The sequence below is a fragment of the Columba livia genome, chromosome 1 (genome assembly GCF_036013475.1).
Source record: "Columba livia isolate bColLiv1 breed racing homer chromosome 1, bColLiv1.pat.W.v2, whole genome shotgun sequence".
Lineage (NCBI taxonomy): Eukaryota > Metazoa > Chordata > Aves > Columbiformes > Columbidae > Columba > Columba livia.
In genome coordinates this window covers 211,362,756-211,378,804 of record NC_088602.1, presented here as the reverse complement: position 1 = coordinate 211,378,804, position 16,049 = coordinate 211,362,756, and the positions used below count along the sequence as shown (strand labels likewise).

At 59.2% G+C, this 16,049-nt stretch overlaps 2 protein-coding genes across 3 annotated transcripts; one reads left to right on the top strand and one right to left on the bottom strand.

The window, feature by feature from the left end:
- Positions 1-1,605: 1,605 nt before the first annotated feature.
- On the bottom strand, positions 1,606-10,928 carry GCC1 (GRIP and coiled-coil domain containing 1). 2 transcript variants are annotated; one of them, XM_065049426.1, is made up of 3 exons: positions 10,797-10,928; positions 8,790-9,848; positions 1,606-6,010 (listed from the first exon to the last, which is right to left on the bottom strand). In XM_065049426.1, the coding sequence occupies exons 2-3, from the start codon at positions 9,834-9,836 to the stop codon at positions 4,712-4,714; spliced, it is 2,346 nt and encodes a 781-aa protein (XP_064905498.1). In that variant the 5' UTR covers positions 9,837-9,848; positions 10,797-10,928; the 3' UTR covers positions 1,606-4,711. The 2 variants fall into 2 exon arrangements, with proteins under 2 accessions (XP_064905498.1, XP_005504395.2); XM_005504338.3 differs by lacking the exon at positions 10,797-10,928 and adding an exon at positions 10,136-10,619.
- Positions 10,929-11,046: 118 nt separating this feature from the next.
- Positions 11,047-15,032, top strand: ARF5 (ADP ribosylation factor 5). The gene is made up of 6 exons (XM_065049468.1): positions 11,047-11,234; positions 11,426-11,506; positions 12,236-12,345; positions 12,646-12,717; positions 14,245-14,370; positions 14,485-15,032. Exons 1-6 carry the CDS (start codon positions 11,168-11,170, stop codon positions 14,569-14,571), a joined length of 543 nt encoding a protein of 180 aa, XP_064905540.1. The 5' UTR covers positions 11,047-11,167; the 3' UTR covers positions 14,572-15,032.
- The last annotated feature ends 1,017 nt before the right edge of the window (positions 15,033-16,049 follow it).

Sequence of the window (16,049 nt, the reverse complement as noted above, 5' to 3'; positions counted from 1 at the left end):
ACCGGAGCAGCTCCAGCAGCCAGTCCCGGCTGTGCTTGCTGTACACCAGCGCTGCCGGCGCGGTGCAGCTGGAGGAACCTGCCCGGCCGGAGCTTCCCCATGGCGAGCAGGTACGTGCAAACCCTGCGAGCAGGGAGGGACCAGCCCCTCGCGCTCGGGGGCCCAAACACGCTGCAGCTCCTTTGCACCCCTTTGCACACATGGGGAGCGAGAGCGCAGCAAGAGCCGCAGCTCCGGGGCTGCAGCTGTGGGCACAGCCCTCCCCCGGCCCTGCAGCTGCTGCTGCGGCTGGCAGACGCCGCCTTGCTAACAGGGGAAACTGAGGCACGGGAAAAGGGTCAGAGGAAGCCTGTGCGAGGTGAGCCCTGGTTCCCTGGCCAGTGCCCAGAGGACAGACGGTGCCATTGTGCCATGGCAGGGCTGTTCTGCCAACACCAGGGGCCCGGGCAGGAGCGGTGACAGGGTGACACAGGGCGCTCAGTGCAGCCGCTGCTGCAGGACGTGGCCACAATGTGGCCCCACTGGCTGCAAAAGCACCTGGAGGTGTTTAAAAGACGCATAGATTAGGCTTTTAGGGACATGGGTTAGTGCTAGATTTAGGTTATGTTTGGATTCGATTATGTTAAGGGTCTCTTTAACCAAAATGATTCTATCCTATCCTATCCTATCCTATCCTATCCTATCCTATCCTATCCTATCCTATCCTATCCTATCCTATCGCTATCCTATTCCTATTCCCATTCCATTCCTGTTCTGCTGGAGAGGGGAGAACCGACAGACAGGGCTGCGTGCGGGGGTCTGAGGACACAGCGCTGCGCAGGGAAGGGGCGCAGACCCCCCCGGCCGCGGTGCTGCCTCCCCCTGTTCCCATTGCCACTCTCCACATCCACTCGCAGCCCCAGAAACAGGACTGAAGGTGCAGAAATTGAACATCTGCATTCCCCGTGCTCACACAGGAAATCAAGAGAACTGTCTATTGTTGGATAATTTGGAAATCAGGGTTTTCTGACAAGCAGCAAACGTCCGCCCAGGCCAAGCAACACCCAGAACTGTCCAGGCCCAGCCAAGACCCCTCAGGTCCAAGCAACCACCCCTCTGCCAGAAAATGTGTTTCATCCAAGCGTGCAGACAGGGATCACCAGAAACCTGGAGATCCAACCTTCTCTCCGCTGTTTTCTTTATGCTTGAACACAGCAGCTCTGGCCATCACAAGCTGTCACCCAACACTGTCCCCAGGGCAGAGTGGGCTGTTCTGTATCCCTGGGGGGTTTCAACCCCCCCCCGGGGTGCTTCATACCCTTCTAGGGTTTTTCATGCCCCCCCATGGCGTTTCCTACCTCCCAGGGTGCTGCACATCCCCTCCAGAGATGCTCCGCTTTCCCGTGATCTAACAGCAACAACGGGTCAAACGCACAAGGTGAACAATGGTTTTTAAGGTTTTCACACCCATGCAAGCGCGGTGCTGACACAGCCACGCGTGAGCACCGCACAGCGGCTCCGCTGGCTCCGGCCGAGCCCGGCACCGCGGCAAGGCGCTGCCGACCACAGCTCTGCCGCTGTGCCAGCCCACGCGCTCACTCCTTCAGCCACCGCTCACGGAGCTGCTTTGCTTCAAACAGTTTTTCTTGTAGTTTTATTTAGGAGGGTATTGGCTGCACGAGGAAAGAGGGAGGGATGTGGCGAGGAGCAGGAGAGGGGCTGTGGGGACAGGAATCGCACGGGGAGAGCCGCACGAGGTTACAGCAGCTCTGCGTGGGTCCTGGTTTGTTCCTGCGCTCTCTCCGGCTTGGCTGGAAACTTCTGCTGCAGGAGACCCCAGCGCTGCGGGTGGGAAAAGCCACGTCAGTGTTCCCGGGACAGCAGAGTCTGTCCTGCTGTGCCTACAACACCACAGACCCCCCGGCACGGGGTCTCCCCTGGGGCAGCGCGTCCTCCAGAAGGACACGGGGATCCCTGCTCAGCGTGGGCAGCGAGGCCGAAGCTGGAGGAACCCTCATCCTCCTCAGCCCTTGTAGGAGCCTGGAGCAATCCCTGGGGTCTCAGAGGCGGCACTCCATTCACACTTTCCAAACGGGGGCTCCGAGCCGGGCTCTTCTGCGCGGATCTCTCGTCTGAGCCAACACTCGTATGGTCGAGAAGCATCTCAAAGCTGAGGAGCACGAGACCAAGCTCTCCCTGGAACAAACTCTCCCATTTCCACCCAGTCGCCTCCACCAGAGCCGCACGTGGGTCCCGCAGATGCTCTCAGCCCGCTCTCTGCACAGAGACAACGTTCAGCTGATGGATGGAGTGGGTGACCGCTCGGCTTTGTCACCGCTCCCGGGACCTCCAGCAGACACAGGGGCACGTTTTCCCTGAGGATTTTGCGAGGAGAAATTGGCAGCGGGGGTTGTGTTAGGGGGAGCGCCGCCCTCGCCGCCAGCGAGGCGGGATTTGTGGGGCAGAGTCCAGGAACTCGGCCCCGGGCAGGACAAGGACGGGTGGCACAGCACAGGGATGGAAAGGGCTCCATCTCGCTCAGCCGCTCCAGCTCTCCGTGCGCCCCGGGCACACGAATTGCCTGGGACGTTGTGCTTTACTAAGCCAAGCTTTAATTAAAAACAAAGCAGGGGCACAAAACCAAAACTCAAGTGAGATTTTGCCTACGCAGCTGAGAAAGCTCTAGAAGCTTTGGCAGCAGCTCGGGCGGGAGCAGCCGGTTCCAGCGCTGCAGGCAAGCGCCCGACACCTCTGGAAGCAAAACGTCCCCGTCTGGTTTTGGGAGAGCAGTGACCACGTAAATCCCAGCACTGACGCTTCCCGATGGGCGCCGTTCCAGGAGCCCCGGCCCGCGCAGCTCCGCAGAGACACAGGGACGCTCCTGCCCGTTCCAGAGAGCTCTGTGCTCACAGGACACACAATAGCTGGGAAATGAGTTTTATTTTCCTCCTGACCTTGCGCAGCCTTTGTCACAGAGAGCGTCGGCGCCTGCCCAGGCCTCGGGAGCAGTTTTGCTGCAGCAGAGCACATTTTGGACACAGAAACCCACTCCACTGCCCACACAGAACCCCAAGTCGCCGTGCGAGCTGCCCTCAGCTCCAACATTGTCCCCCTGGCCACAGGGACCAGCCAGGACTCGGCCGTGGCCACCGAGCCCTCCGGGGCCACCGGCCACTTTCCTCAGGCGTCACCCTGCAGAGCCAGGTCCTGTCCCAGGCGCTGGGAGAGATGCTGCAGCCCTGGCTCTGGGCTGGGTGTCCTCGAGTGGCCCCAGCACCCAGGGGCTGGACAGGGGAACCCCAGGGACGCCGTGTCCCTGGTCTCAACCATCGGCAGGGCAGGAGGGAAATGGAAAGTGAAGGGAAGGCAACAAGTTACAGGCTCGATCGGTGAAAACACAGGCTCTGAGGGTGACACAGCGCGTTCCCCGTCTCCAGCCTGCCGGCTCTCAAGGCACAAACACCAAAAGGAAAGTTAGGTTCCTGCCATGGCGGAGGGGACAGTTTTCCCGTGCCAGCGTTGCATTCCCCGCTCACAGCTGCCCGAGGACCCTTCCCATACGCTCCAGTAACATTCAAAACACACGCTCTGGTTTTAGTCTTGTAACCACTCGAACGCCTCATTCCAGCCACCTCCCTGCTGAGCTGCGGCGTTGGGTTCCGGCAACGCGCAGGAACGCGGGCGGGAGGAACCGCAACCAAAGCAGGGCTGCTTCAGACGGTTTGGCTTTCCTCCTCCTGCCTTCACCAGTTTGCAAGGAATGAGGCAAAACCTGGAGGTCCGCGCAGCAGCCGGCCAGGCGCTCAGCACCACCCGGCGCTCACCGCAAACACCAAGAGGAACGTCAGGCTCCGCTTGCCTCCTCTGGCCCAGCAGGAACAACGTCCTGCTTCTAAAAACCACACCGTGGAACGTCCAGAACTTCAGCACAACTCCCAAATGCCTCGAAAACAACTGCTGAAGGGTCAGCATCCCTACTGCAGCCTCTCCTCCGTCTGCTTTCTGCACCAGCCTGGCTCTCAAATGGGGTCAGAAAGCCCCGGTATCCGCTCCAACTGCTGCCCAGCACCTGCTGGTTTGGCACTAGTGGGGAAGAAATACTCACGACATCTTTCCTCCTTCCTGGGAAACCCCGATAAGTGCAGAGAGAACCCTGCTCAGCACTGGTAACGCACCGACACACCTGGTGCCGCGGGACCGGCCCCGGCGCCCCCGGGAGCTGCCCTATCACTGCTGGAAATTGGCTCTAGGTTAAAAATACAAAACCTTTTGAGAAAACGCTCCAGATTTTTGGCGTTTTGATGATGCTGGTGGTCAAGGCTCATCGGTCCTGCAGGCATTCAGCTCTTGCTCCGATGTGATTTGAAATCTTGCAGTCACAAGCCTGCCTGCTGTTTGAAGACAGAAGCGAGTTTCACCCTACACGCGACACGCAGGGACTCCTTAAAAATGGTGTTTAAAAAAGCATCAGGATCTTCAGGTTTTTTTCTTTAATCAAGTTCCAACTGGGAGCAAATTCTCACACCAGCTCCCGCTGTGATCCTACCGGAACAGTTGGCACAATCCCACTTTCAATTAGTACCAAGAGCAGTAGTTTAAGCCCAACTTGTTGCTGGAAGGTCCCTGCTCCATCACACGGTTGGAAACAGGTTCCACCACAAGTGAAGTGGTCTGAGTTAATAACCAGAAACGTGTGGCTCCGGAAAAGCAGCCGGGAATAAAACGCAGCATCTCATCTCTTCCCAGAAAGCCACCAGCTGCCGGAGGCCGACTGTTTGGCGATGGCCTGCTTCTCCTCGGGGCTGAAATGCAGGATAGTCAGTATGGCAGTCAGGGTCTGCTGGCGCCCCAGGGAGTCCGGCAGCGTCAGAAACCTGAACACGATGTTTTTGAGGTACTCCAGGTTGGCCCCCTCCCTGCTCTTATCTCTGAAGTTCTTCTCGATTTCGCTGTGAAGTGTGGAAACCTCCTCCCGGTGCTTCTCCTCCTCAACCAAGATTTTCTCCTGGAGCTGATGAACCTGCATTTCCAGCTTGTGCTTCTGTTTCCTCAGCGCCCCGATCTCCACTTCTTTGCGAGCCAGCTGCTCTGCGTACAAGAAGAAGGTGGGCTCGCTGCTGGCCGAGAGGTGAAGGGCCTGGGGGAGGATCTCTGAGGAATCGCTCCCTGGCGAGTCGCTGCTCGTGGTCCCCGACGCCAGGTAGTTTTTGGATCCCTGGAGCCCGTAGGGCAGCGTGAGGGATCTCAGCTGCTCCAGCTCTTGGTCCTTCTCCGCCAGCACAGCCAGAGCTCGGTCCCGCTGTTTGTGCATCTCCTCCTCCAGCTTCAGCGCCCGCTCCCTGTACTCCAGCTGGCACCGCTCTAATTCCTGCTTGTGAGTCTGCTGCAGCCGGGACAGCTCTTTGCTCTTGGCTTCCATGTCTTGCTGGTGCCGCTTCTCCGTGTCCTCAGCAGCCAGCTGCAGCGCGACATATTTCTCCTTCAGGTCCGCCAGCTGCTCCTGCGCTTCCTCCAGCTCTTTGGCCACGTTGCCGTCTTTGGCCGACTTGTTCTTGAGAACCACTTGCGCCCTCATCTTGTACCGCTCAAACTCCTCCTTCAGCTGCTTCAGCTCCTGCTGGTAGTACAAAGCCGTGGCCTTCTCGCCGTCCCCGGCCTCGCTGCCCTTGGGCAGCTCCAGCTCGCACAGCTTCTCGATGTCCAGAGCCGGCTGACTCTTCTTAGCGGCCGCCTGCAAGAGCTTCTTCAGCTTCTCCATTTTATCCTTTAGAACATTCACGTCGAGGTTGGTTTCTTCGAGGTGAACATCGGCGGGGGCTCGGCTGGAGGCGGCGATGGCCAGGGTTTTGTTCTCCAGGTCCAGCTGCACGATGCGGTCCTTGAGCTTCTGAATCACCGCCTGGTCCTTCTGCTTGGCTTTCTCGTAGGTGCCCAGGAGCTCGGACACCTGGGACACCTGTCCCTCCAGGTCGGCCACGCGCCGCTCCTCGTTCTGGGCATGCAGGCGGAGCTGCTCCTCTGCCTGCGCCGTCTGGGGACAGACACACGGACAGGGTTAGACCAGCGCTCCGGGGCTTCGCTCTGCTCTGCCCAACTCCAGGCCAGGCAGGGCCATCCCGTCCCCCAAATCAGCCACCACGTGGACTTGCCTTTGGGATTTTTGTTTCTTTGGGGGATAAAAGAAACCAAAAGGGTTTTTGCTGCTGCTCCCGGCGTTACCTGCGGCGCTGCAGGAAGCACCAAACTCACAATCTGCCACAGGGTTTCTTCAAAACACGTGTGTGCTCTAGAGCCTTCATCCTTCTAACGGCAATCTACCTAAATGCTACGCCTTGTTGCACTGATTTTAATAGCATTCAGTGGTTTCTGAGTAGCTACAGCAAGCAGCTGGTGTTCAGAGTTTCTAGGGCTATTGAGAACCGACTGACTAATAACTACTAATGACAACTCTGGACAATGGCAGGGGTCTCACCACCCTCAGGGGCAACGATTTCTCCCTCATGTCCAGCCTGAATCCCCCTCCTTCAATTTCAAACCATCACCCCTTGTCCTGTTGCAACAGGCCCTGAGATTGTCTTAAAAAGTCACTATTTTGTAAAGAATAAGCTTTCGGGTTGTTTCTGTTTACTCTTGTCATACCTAGTTTATATTTGCAGGTTGGTTTTGGTTTTGTTTTTTACTCCAAATGTGAGGGCTAAAAAAACCCCACATATTGAGAACTGAAACCTGACAATCAGCATCGTGAACTAAACCACCCGAGCCAGGTCTGCATCACCCGTCAGAGAGCAGGATAGGAAAGCTTCGTGAACTCCGCTTCACGTGTCGTAACAGCAGAGACGCTTAGCAGAGAACAGGCTGCCTGAGCTCATTGAATTATTGGGTACACTGCTCGTTGGAGAACTTGGCTAGAAACTGCTTATATAGAACTTGCTGAGAATTTGTTCAACTTCTGCAGGTTGGGAACCTTTGAACTTTCTGCTTCATTAGGGAAAAAAAGCTTCAGAGTCTTGAATCTGGAAGCTGAGGGAGCTGCGTCCCCAGAGAGGAGCAATGGGACAGAACGCGGCTGTTTTGGCTCTTACCAACAACTTCTGTTCTCCAGCTGCAGGTGCAAAGTAGCAGCTGAAGGTCCAAATTGTAACTGTCAGCCCACCTGACGAAATGAAGAGACTAACGAAGGACAGGGAGACCCCAAACTGTCATTTTGCAGCTGGCCCGGAGTGACGCACGGTGTGGGGCTGGGACTGGGGGGAAGTGGCCAAGGGCTTTTCTGCAGAGGGTTCCTCTCCAGGAGGCACCAGCTCGAGCTGCTCGAGCACCTTGCAAATAAACCAATTACTTTAGAAGAATTCCTGCAATCCACGCCTGAGCCTTTGCTATAGGAAACCTATCAAAAGGCACTTCTCTAGCAGAACAATTCCCACAAAAGAGGCAAATCGCACTAAACAAGCCTGATGATTCAGATTAGAGAGAAGGAAACTTGTTCCGGAGGGCATGGAGGTGAGAGGATCACAGACTGGGGGCTCCAGGTGCAATTTCCTTAACTGGTGCCAACCCCCGAGCACGACCCGCAGAGCTGCGCAGGGCCCTCCTTCCCACCACAGCCCATTCCAGCGCTTCGCTCCCCCCGCACACACGCGTTAGAGCTTTTCTCCTCTACTTATCTTCTTCTTTCTCTAGCGTGCTCTGAGCTTCCCTGAAGAAGGTTGGTTAGAAGAGATTTCCTTTTTATGAGCTCCTGTAATGGTACCTTGTACAGCACTGACACACTTAACGGCCTCAAGTTGCACCAGGAAAGGTTCAGATTAGATATTAGGAACAACTTCTTCCCCAAAGGGCTGTGGGGCATTGGAACAGGCTGCCCAGGGCAGTGCTGGAGTCACCAGCCCTGGAGGGCTGGACAGACGGACATGAGGTTCTCAGGACATGGGGCAGGGACAGGGCTGGGTTAACGGGCTTATTTTTGGGGTAGGTCTTATTTTGGGGGAAACAGGGTTTAAATCCTTTCAGTTTTAGGTCAGTCTGCTCATATAACAAAAAGTGACTTGCAAAACACCAAATCACAAACTACAGACACTGTTGCCCTTGCAGCTTTAGACATTTTGAAGCCCCACAATTACTTGAGTCTTGCTTTAACACAGAACTCAAGACTGTTGGGTAGAGTGTCCTTTAGCTGAACGTTGCTCATTATATGCTAAAAGGATTATGTAATGGAACATGCAAATGTGTAAGAATTGGCTCTTCAGGGTGTGAACGTAGTGATAAGATTTTGTATAGAATGCCTTTCACTTTTCTTGCTGGCGTGCTGGCTTTACTCCAGCATCCAGATTTGCACAGCTCTGTAAACAAGTATCTCGTCTCTGCGCTAATTTGGCTCATTTGCATGCACACCGAGTAAAGAACCACAGAACGTCCTGGGCTGAAGGACCCACCGGGATCAAGTCCAACGTCTGTCCCTGCACAGGACACCCCCCAGGTCACCCCGTGTGTCTGAGGACGGTGTCCAGTCTCTTGAACACTGTCAGGTTGGGCTGTGACCCCTCCCTGGGGAGCCTGTTCAGTGTCCAGCACCTCTGGGGAAGAACCTTTTCCTCATGCCCACTGACCCCCCAGCACATCTCCTGCCGTTCCCCGGGGTTGTGACATTGGTCGCTGAAGAGAAGAGTTTGGTGCCTGCCCCTCCTTCTCCCCTGGTTTTGAACAGAACCCCGGTTTTGGGACAACAGTATCACAATCTGTGCTCCTTCCACCTCAAACCCTGCTCCAACCACTCCCGATCCATCCCGGGGCCCAGCCGGGGAATTATTTACCTTCCTCATCTCCTGCAGCAGCTGTGCTTGGAAGTGGTTCTTCAGGCTGCTCATCTCCTCCTGCAGACCCTGTATCCGCGGGTCTGGCTTCTCGTTCTGCTCCTGAACAGCTTGCAGCTCTCTCTTCAGGTCCTCCACCTCCTGGCTCAGCTGCCTGATCTGCAGCTCGTAGCCCTCGGCGCGGTCGGCCACAGACGCCCTCCCGGCCAAGGCCTCCCGGGTCTCCTCCAGCTTCAGCTCCGTGTCCTGGCGCAACGTCCTCTCGTTCTGCAGCAGCTTCTGGAGCTCACGCAGCATCACAGCGTGGTCGCCCTGCTCCTGGGCTCGGTCATGCTGCTGCGTGATCAGACGGGCTTTGGTCTCGGCCAGTTGTTCCTGGATGGACTTCAGCTCCGTCTCCAACTTCTCGGTCTCATTTTCTGCTTTTTTGATGGCGTCGTCCAGGTCCTGCTTCATCTTCTTCTTGTCAGCTTGGTAGGAGGCTTCCATGCGGGACTTCTCCTGCGTGACCGTGGCCAGGGCGCTGGTCAGGGTGGCCAGCTGGGTCTTCAGCTGGAACACTCTTCTATCAGCCTCGCCGGCAGCAGGCGGCACGTCCCCGCTGCTCGTGCTGACGCCGCTCTCCGAGCCGCTTGTCTCTTCTGATTTAAGAGAGGAACCGGCGGCCGCAGGTTTGTCATCCTCAGGCCCCGGTTCACCCTTCGTACTGGCCAGGCTGGCGGCAGTGTCTGCGCTGGTGGCCGTCCCCGCGCTGTCCTCGCTGTGAACCGAGCTCTGGTCGTCCGCCGAATCGGCAAAGGAAGAGCCGGAGCTGGCCCCGGACACAGGCTGAGCGCCGCTCAAGCCGACATCTGCCTCGTGAGACACGGACAACACCTTCAAACTGGCTTCCAAGGCTTCCTTCTCCTTGAGGAGGCTCTTGTAGGCTCTGACGACATCCTTCAGCCTCATCTGGTACTGAAGAAGCTGCTTCTTCTGCGATTCAATCGTCTCTACAAGATCTTTTTTACTCGGCCCGCCTCCAAAGTTCATGCCAAACTTCTCCATGATTCATGCGATCTGAAAAGAGAAAAAACCAGCACAAAGGCTAAAGGAGCAGCAAAGACACATTTGTGATCAGCAGGAGGAGGCACTTAAGCAGGAGCAACATCCTGACCCCCCAGGACACCACAACACGTCCCTCACCACGCACTTTGCCCAGCAAAGCACCCGCACACCCCAGGGATCCCTCGAGCTTCTCAAACAGAGACAAAGCTTTAATGCCTTGCATGGCGATATCTGCCCTGCAAGCACTCCCTGTCGCGTCGGTCTGGGGGGGGTACGTCTATAAACGGCTCAATTTTTACCGTTCACGAGGAACGGTCCCTCGGGCTGTCCCTTGGCAGCGCGGCCGCCTGTGAAGGCAACTCCAGCGCTGGCAGCTCCGGGTGGGGAGCCCCACAGCACAAGACCATGGCGGGGGGGCTGTTCTGCTGCACAGGACCCCCCCCACAGGGAGGGGGTGTCAGAGGCCGGGGCAGTCACGGGGGGGCAGTGTGGGTGGGTGGGACGGGGACACGGTGGGTCGGGGGTGACAAGCTGTGGGGGAGCAACTGGGGCAGCTGCTGAGGCGGGGTGGAGCGGCAGCGCCGGAGCAGAGCGGCCATGAGGCGGGGGCGCAACGGGGTCCCGTGGGGGCAGAGGAGGCTTTTGGGCAGTGGTGGAGAAGCCAGCGGGGCAGGGATGGCCCATGGGGTTGGGGAAGCCGTGGAGCGGGGCCTGTGGGGGAGCAGAGGCTTTTGGACAGCGGTGGAGAGGCCGGTGGGGCGGGGAAGGCGGCGGGGCAGAGGGCTTGTGGGGCCCTGTGGGGCAGGGGGGGCCGAACAGGCTGCTGGGCAGCGGCGGAAGGACCGGTGGGGCGGCCGAGGCGGCGGAGGGGCCGGTGGGGCGGCTGAGGCGGCGGGGCCGGGGCAGGGGGGAATCCCGAAGGGGTCTCCATAGCAACCGCCCCTTCACCCCGGGCCTTACCTCCGGCCGGCGTCCGGTGCGCATGCGCACAGCGCCACTTCCGCCCGCTGCTGACGCGCACTGCGCATGCGCCTCCGCGGGGCACGGACTGGGCGGCAGCGGAGCGGTCAACGGGGCGGGGGCAGGCGGCACAGAGGGGGCGGGGCTCCGCAAGAGGGCGGGGCGATGCGGGATTCCCGCTCGGCGCAGCGCTCCGGGGGGCGGGGCCTGGCAGCCGCGGGGGCGGGGGAGGGGGCGGGGTCTGGAAGCCGCGGGGGCGGGGCCCGGTGCGCGGGGGCGGGGCCTGCGGAGCGCGGAGGCAGCGGGTGGCAGCGGGGCTGTCCCGTCCCGTCCCGTCCCGTCCCGTCTTGTCCCGACCCTCCGCCGCCGCCATGGGCCTCACGGTCTCCGCCATCTTCTCCCGCATCTTCGGCAAGAAGCAGATGCGGATCCTGATGGGTGAGCGCGGGGGCGGCGGAGCAGGGCTGGGGGATGGGGATGGGGATGGGGATGGGGATGGGGATGGGGATGGGGATGAGGATGGGGATGGGGATGGGGATGGGGATGGGGATGGGGATGGGGATGGGGATGGGGATGGGGCCGGGCCACGTACCGGTACCGGCGCCGGTGACACCGTCTCATCGTTGCAGTGGGGCTGGATGCTGCTGGCAAGACCACCATCCTCTACAAGCTGAAGCTGGGTGAGATTGTCACCACCATCCCCACCATCGGTGAGTGCCTTGACACCGGGCAGGGCCCCCACCGGGTACCGGGCACCAGGCAGGGTCCCCCAGTTTGGCACTGGGTACCAGGCAGGGTCCCCCGCCCTGCCTGTGACAGCTGGCACCAGGCGCGGTCCCCCTGTCACATCCTGCAGGCCGTGCCACCCACCCAGGTACTGCTTCCCTGAGCCAAGCCCTGGTGCTCCCCGATCAGCTGGGGGCTGTGTGGGGTGAGATGTGCCCCATGACACCCTGGTACCCCGTCCCCCCAGCTGTCACCCTCCCGTGATCCTGTGCCTGTCTGGCTGCTGTCCCTGGCATGGCTATCAGCACAGACCAGCGGCATCGACCCGCATGGCACGGCGGGTGTGAACCCCCATGTGCTGCCCCGTGTCCTGCCGGGTCCTGGGTGCAAAACTTCAGAGGGTGCTCAGCACCATCTCCCATAGCTGGGGGTGGGCTGTGAATGGGCTGAGCCGCTGGGTCAGGGAGGCTGGTCACCCGTGGTGTAGAATTAGATTTAGATTGGGTCTTGGGAACAATTTCTTCCCCAAAGGGCTGTGGACATTGGAACAGGCTGCCCAGGGCAGTGCTGGAGTCACCAGCCCTGGAGGGCTGGACAGACGGACATGAGGTTCTCAGGACATGGGGCAGGGACAGGGTGGGTTATGGTTGGACTCCATGATCTGGAGGGGCTTTTCCAACCAAAATGATTCTGTGATTCCTGCCTCCCCGCAGGGTTCAACGTGGAGACAGTGGAGTACAAGAACATCTGCTTCACCGTATGGGATGTGGGTGGCCAGGACAAAATCCGGCCTCTCTGGAGACACTACTTTCAAAACACGCAGGTATGGGGCACACGGCCGGGGGGGCGTGGGCAGGGCAGGGTGACCCCCCAGGCGGCAGCAGTGTCTGGAGGTCCCCAGGGCTTGTGGCCTGAACTGGGCTGTGGGTGACAGCAGGGAGCGTGTCCTGGTCTCCGGGGTGCACCCATTGGGATGGCATGTGGCTGTTTGCTCTGGCTCTGTGGAGGGCGCATGGGGGCACTTGGGGGGCATTTGGGCCGCACCCCCCATTGGTTTGGGGGTGCCTGCAGCCCGCCTGGATGTCCCCCTCTCCTCCACGCAAGCTGCCTGGTTCTCCCGCAGGGTCTCATCTTCGTGGTGGACAGCAACGACCGCGAGCGGGTGCAGGAGTCTGCCGAGGAGCTGCAGAAGATGGTGGGTGCTGGGGGGGGTTGGTCTGGTGGGGAGGGGGGTGTCCCCCAGCCCTCTGCCTGCAACGTGGAGCCAGGGGCATCCGTCTGGGTACGGGCTTGGGGACCCGAGAGTAATCCACTGGCAGGAGAGGCTGGACCTGCAGGGACCAGGAGCGATTGCAAGGGGTGAAAGAAATGGCTGAGAAAATGCCGGTTTAGGTTTTACTTGGTCAGGGCTTTGCTAGCCAAGCACCCAGGGCACATGGGGAGTGTCCAGAAATGTCGTCCAAAAGCCAGCCTGTGAGGTGGGGGGTGTTTGCTCCTTGTGTGGCTGCCTGGGGGGGACAGAGCGTCCCTGGGCAGGGATGTGGCACTGAGAGGGGACAAGGGACGGGCAGGTGCCCACTGCCTACTAGTTGTTGTTCGGAGAGCATGGTGCCCACTCTCTTGTGCTGTCCCCATGGCGGTCCCCGTGTCCCTGGTGCCCTTCTCTCCAATGTATCCCCTCTGTGAAGCACATCCTGGTGCCACCAAGACCTCTGGGCAGTGATGGGGACGGCAGGGCAGCGATGGGGCTGGCAGGGCAGCGATGGGGATGGCAGGGCAGTGATGGGGCTGGCAGGGCAGCGATGGGGATGGCAGGGCAGTGATGGGGACAGCAGGACAGCGATGGGGCTGGCAGGGCAGTGATGGGGACAGCAGGGCAGCGATGGGGCTGGCAGGGCAGCGATGGGGCTGGCAGGGCAGTGATGAGGACAGCAGGGCAGTGATGGGGACAGCAGGGCAGCTGAGATACCAGGTGGCAGCAGAACTGCTCTTTGCAGTCGTGTGTCCATGCAATGTGTGTTTGTGTGCTTATACACACCTATCTCCAAGATAAAGGAATTCTGGAGATCTTATGATATGGAACACATGCAACTTTTGCACAGATCCATGTTCTATTATTCAGGGGAGTATAGTAGTAATAGTATTTGTTTAAATCCAACCAACTTAAGGAAACCATGACAAGTATGTGCATAACTGTGGGAAAAAAACAACAGAACTTCAAAATGCCCAACGACGAGCAGAACATTAAAAATATAGAATCACAGACTGGTTTGTGTTGAAGGGACCTTCCCAGCCCCCCAGTCCCCCTGCCATGACAGGGACATCTTCAGCAGCTCAGGGTGCTCAGAGCCCCGTCCAGCCTGGCCTGGGATGTCTCAGGGATGGTTCAGCCACCACCTCTCTGGGAACCTGGGCCAGGCTCTCACCACCCTCAGGACAACAATTCCTTCCTCCAACAATCCTTCCTGGATCTCCCTCCTTTAGTTTCAAACCATCACCCCTTGTCCTGTTGCAACAGGCCCTGAGATTGTCTTAAAAAGTCATAATTTTGTAAAGGTTAAGCTTTTCGGTTGTTTCTGTTCGCTCTTTTAATATCTAGTTTATATTTTCAAGTTGTTGGGTGTTTTTTTAATCCGAATGTGAGGGCTAAGGAAAAAGTGTCTTGGGAACCGCAACCTGCTGCTCTGCAGTATTTAAGCTCCCGTCCCCTCTCTCTCGGCAGCTGCAGGAGGACGAGCTGCGCGACGCCGTCCTGCTGGTGTTCGCCAACAAGCAGGACATGCCCAACGCCATGGCGGTGAGCGAGCTGACCGACAAGCTGGGGCTGCAGGCGCTGCGCAGCCGCACCGTGAGTGCTGGGGGGACGTCCCCATCCCCGTCCCCGCGGGAGGGACCCGTGGGGTCGCTCCTGGGGGGCACGGGGCTGCAGAACCCGATGCCTTTTCCTCCGTCTCTTTCGCAGTGGTACGTGCAGGCGACGTGCGCGACGCAGGGCACGGGGCTGTACGACGGGCTGGACTGGCTGTCGCACGAGCTCTCCAAGCGCTAGCAGAGCCGGATGAGCGGGGACATCTCTCCCAACTGCTGTTTTGTTTTGTTTTCTTTGGTTTATTATGGGGGGGGGGGGTGTTTTTTTCCATTCTCCCCAGCGTGGCCTCGTCTCTGTGTGTTTATCTGGTAGGACGTGAGCTCAAGGACTCTGCAAGCAGCTCCGTTGCAAGCAGCTCCGTTTTGAGCGTCCTGCCTTTGCTGCGTGCCGGCCGCCCTCCCCACCTGCATGTGCCGTCTGCCAGAGCTTGCAGGGACCTGCCGGGGTGGCATGTCCCCAAGTGTCCCTGCTTCTCGCCCGGAGCGGTGACGGGGGCTGAGCGGGACCGGGAGGCAGCAGGATGGGAAGGATCATCCTTTTTATCCTTCGATCGACTCGATAGCTCTCTTTCTCTCGGGGAGGGGGGCTGCATAACGTGCTGTTGTATATCGAGTTATTAAACGCCACCACTTTGTACCCTGCACCCGGCGTTGCTGCCTGTGGGTGCCACCGAGAGGCCCCACGCCCCAACCTGCATCTTCCACCAGTGTCACAGGGATTTGCACCTGAATAAAACCCCGTGAGCTGTGCAGGAGCACAGGCGGTGGGCAGAGGCGCCGAGGTGCGGTTGTGAGCTCGTGTCCTCATCCCCGGGTGCCAGGAGGCGTCTGAGCTGGTTGATCCCCACCCTGGGGTGCTCTCAGGGTGGATGCTGGGGCCGCACTGGGGAAAGCCCTGCGGGGTCGGCTCAGGCTGCGTGCTGCAGCAGCACTAATTGGGTTGTTAATTAGTGGCACGGGGCACAGCCAAGTGCTGGGCAGTGAAGGGCTGAGCTGCGGGCACCAGGAGAAGGGGGAGCAGACCGGGCTGGGTGCTGCCTCCAGAAAGCCCAGAGGTGCTGGGGGAGGCAGCAGGGATGGAGCATCGTGGGGACAGGCAGTGGCAATGTCACGCGTGGCTGGGGCAACGGGGCGTCTCCCGGTGAGGTGCATTGGCAGTGTGCCCTGCGGGGTCACACTGGTTGTGTCCTCAAACCTGTCCTTGCAGGGTCACACTGACTGTGTCCCCAGAGCTGTCCCTGCGGGGTCACACTGACTGTGTCCCCAGAGCTGTCCCTGCGGGGTCACACTGACTGTGTCCCCAAAGCTGTCCCTGCGGGGTCACACTGACTGTGCCCCAAAGCTGTCCCTGCGGGGTCACACTGGCTGTGTTCCCAAAGCTGTCCCTGCGGGGTCACACTGGCTGTGTCCCCAAAGCTGTCCCTGCGGGGTCACACTGGCTGTGTTCCCAAAGCTGTCCTTGCAGGGTCACACTGACTGTGTTCCCAAAGCTGTCCCTGCAGGGTCACACTGGCTGTGTCCCCAAAGCTGTCCCTGCAGGGTCACACTGGCTGTGTCCCCAGAGCTGTCCTTGCAGGGTCACACTGACTGTGTTCCCAAAGCTGTCCCTGCAGGGTCACACTGGCTGTGTCCCCAGAGCTGTCCATGCAGGGTCACACT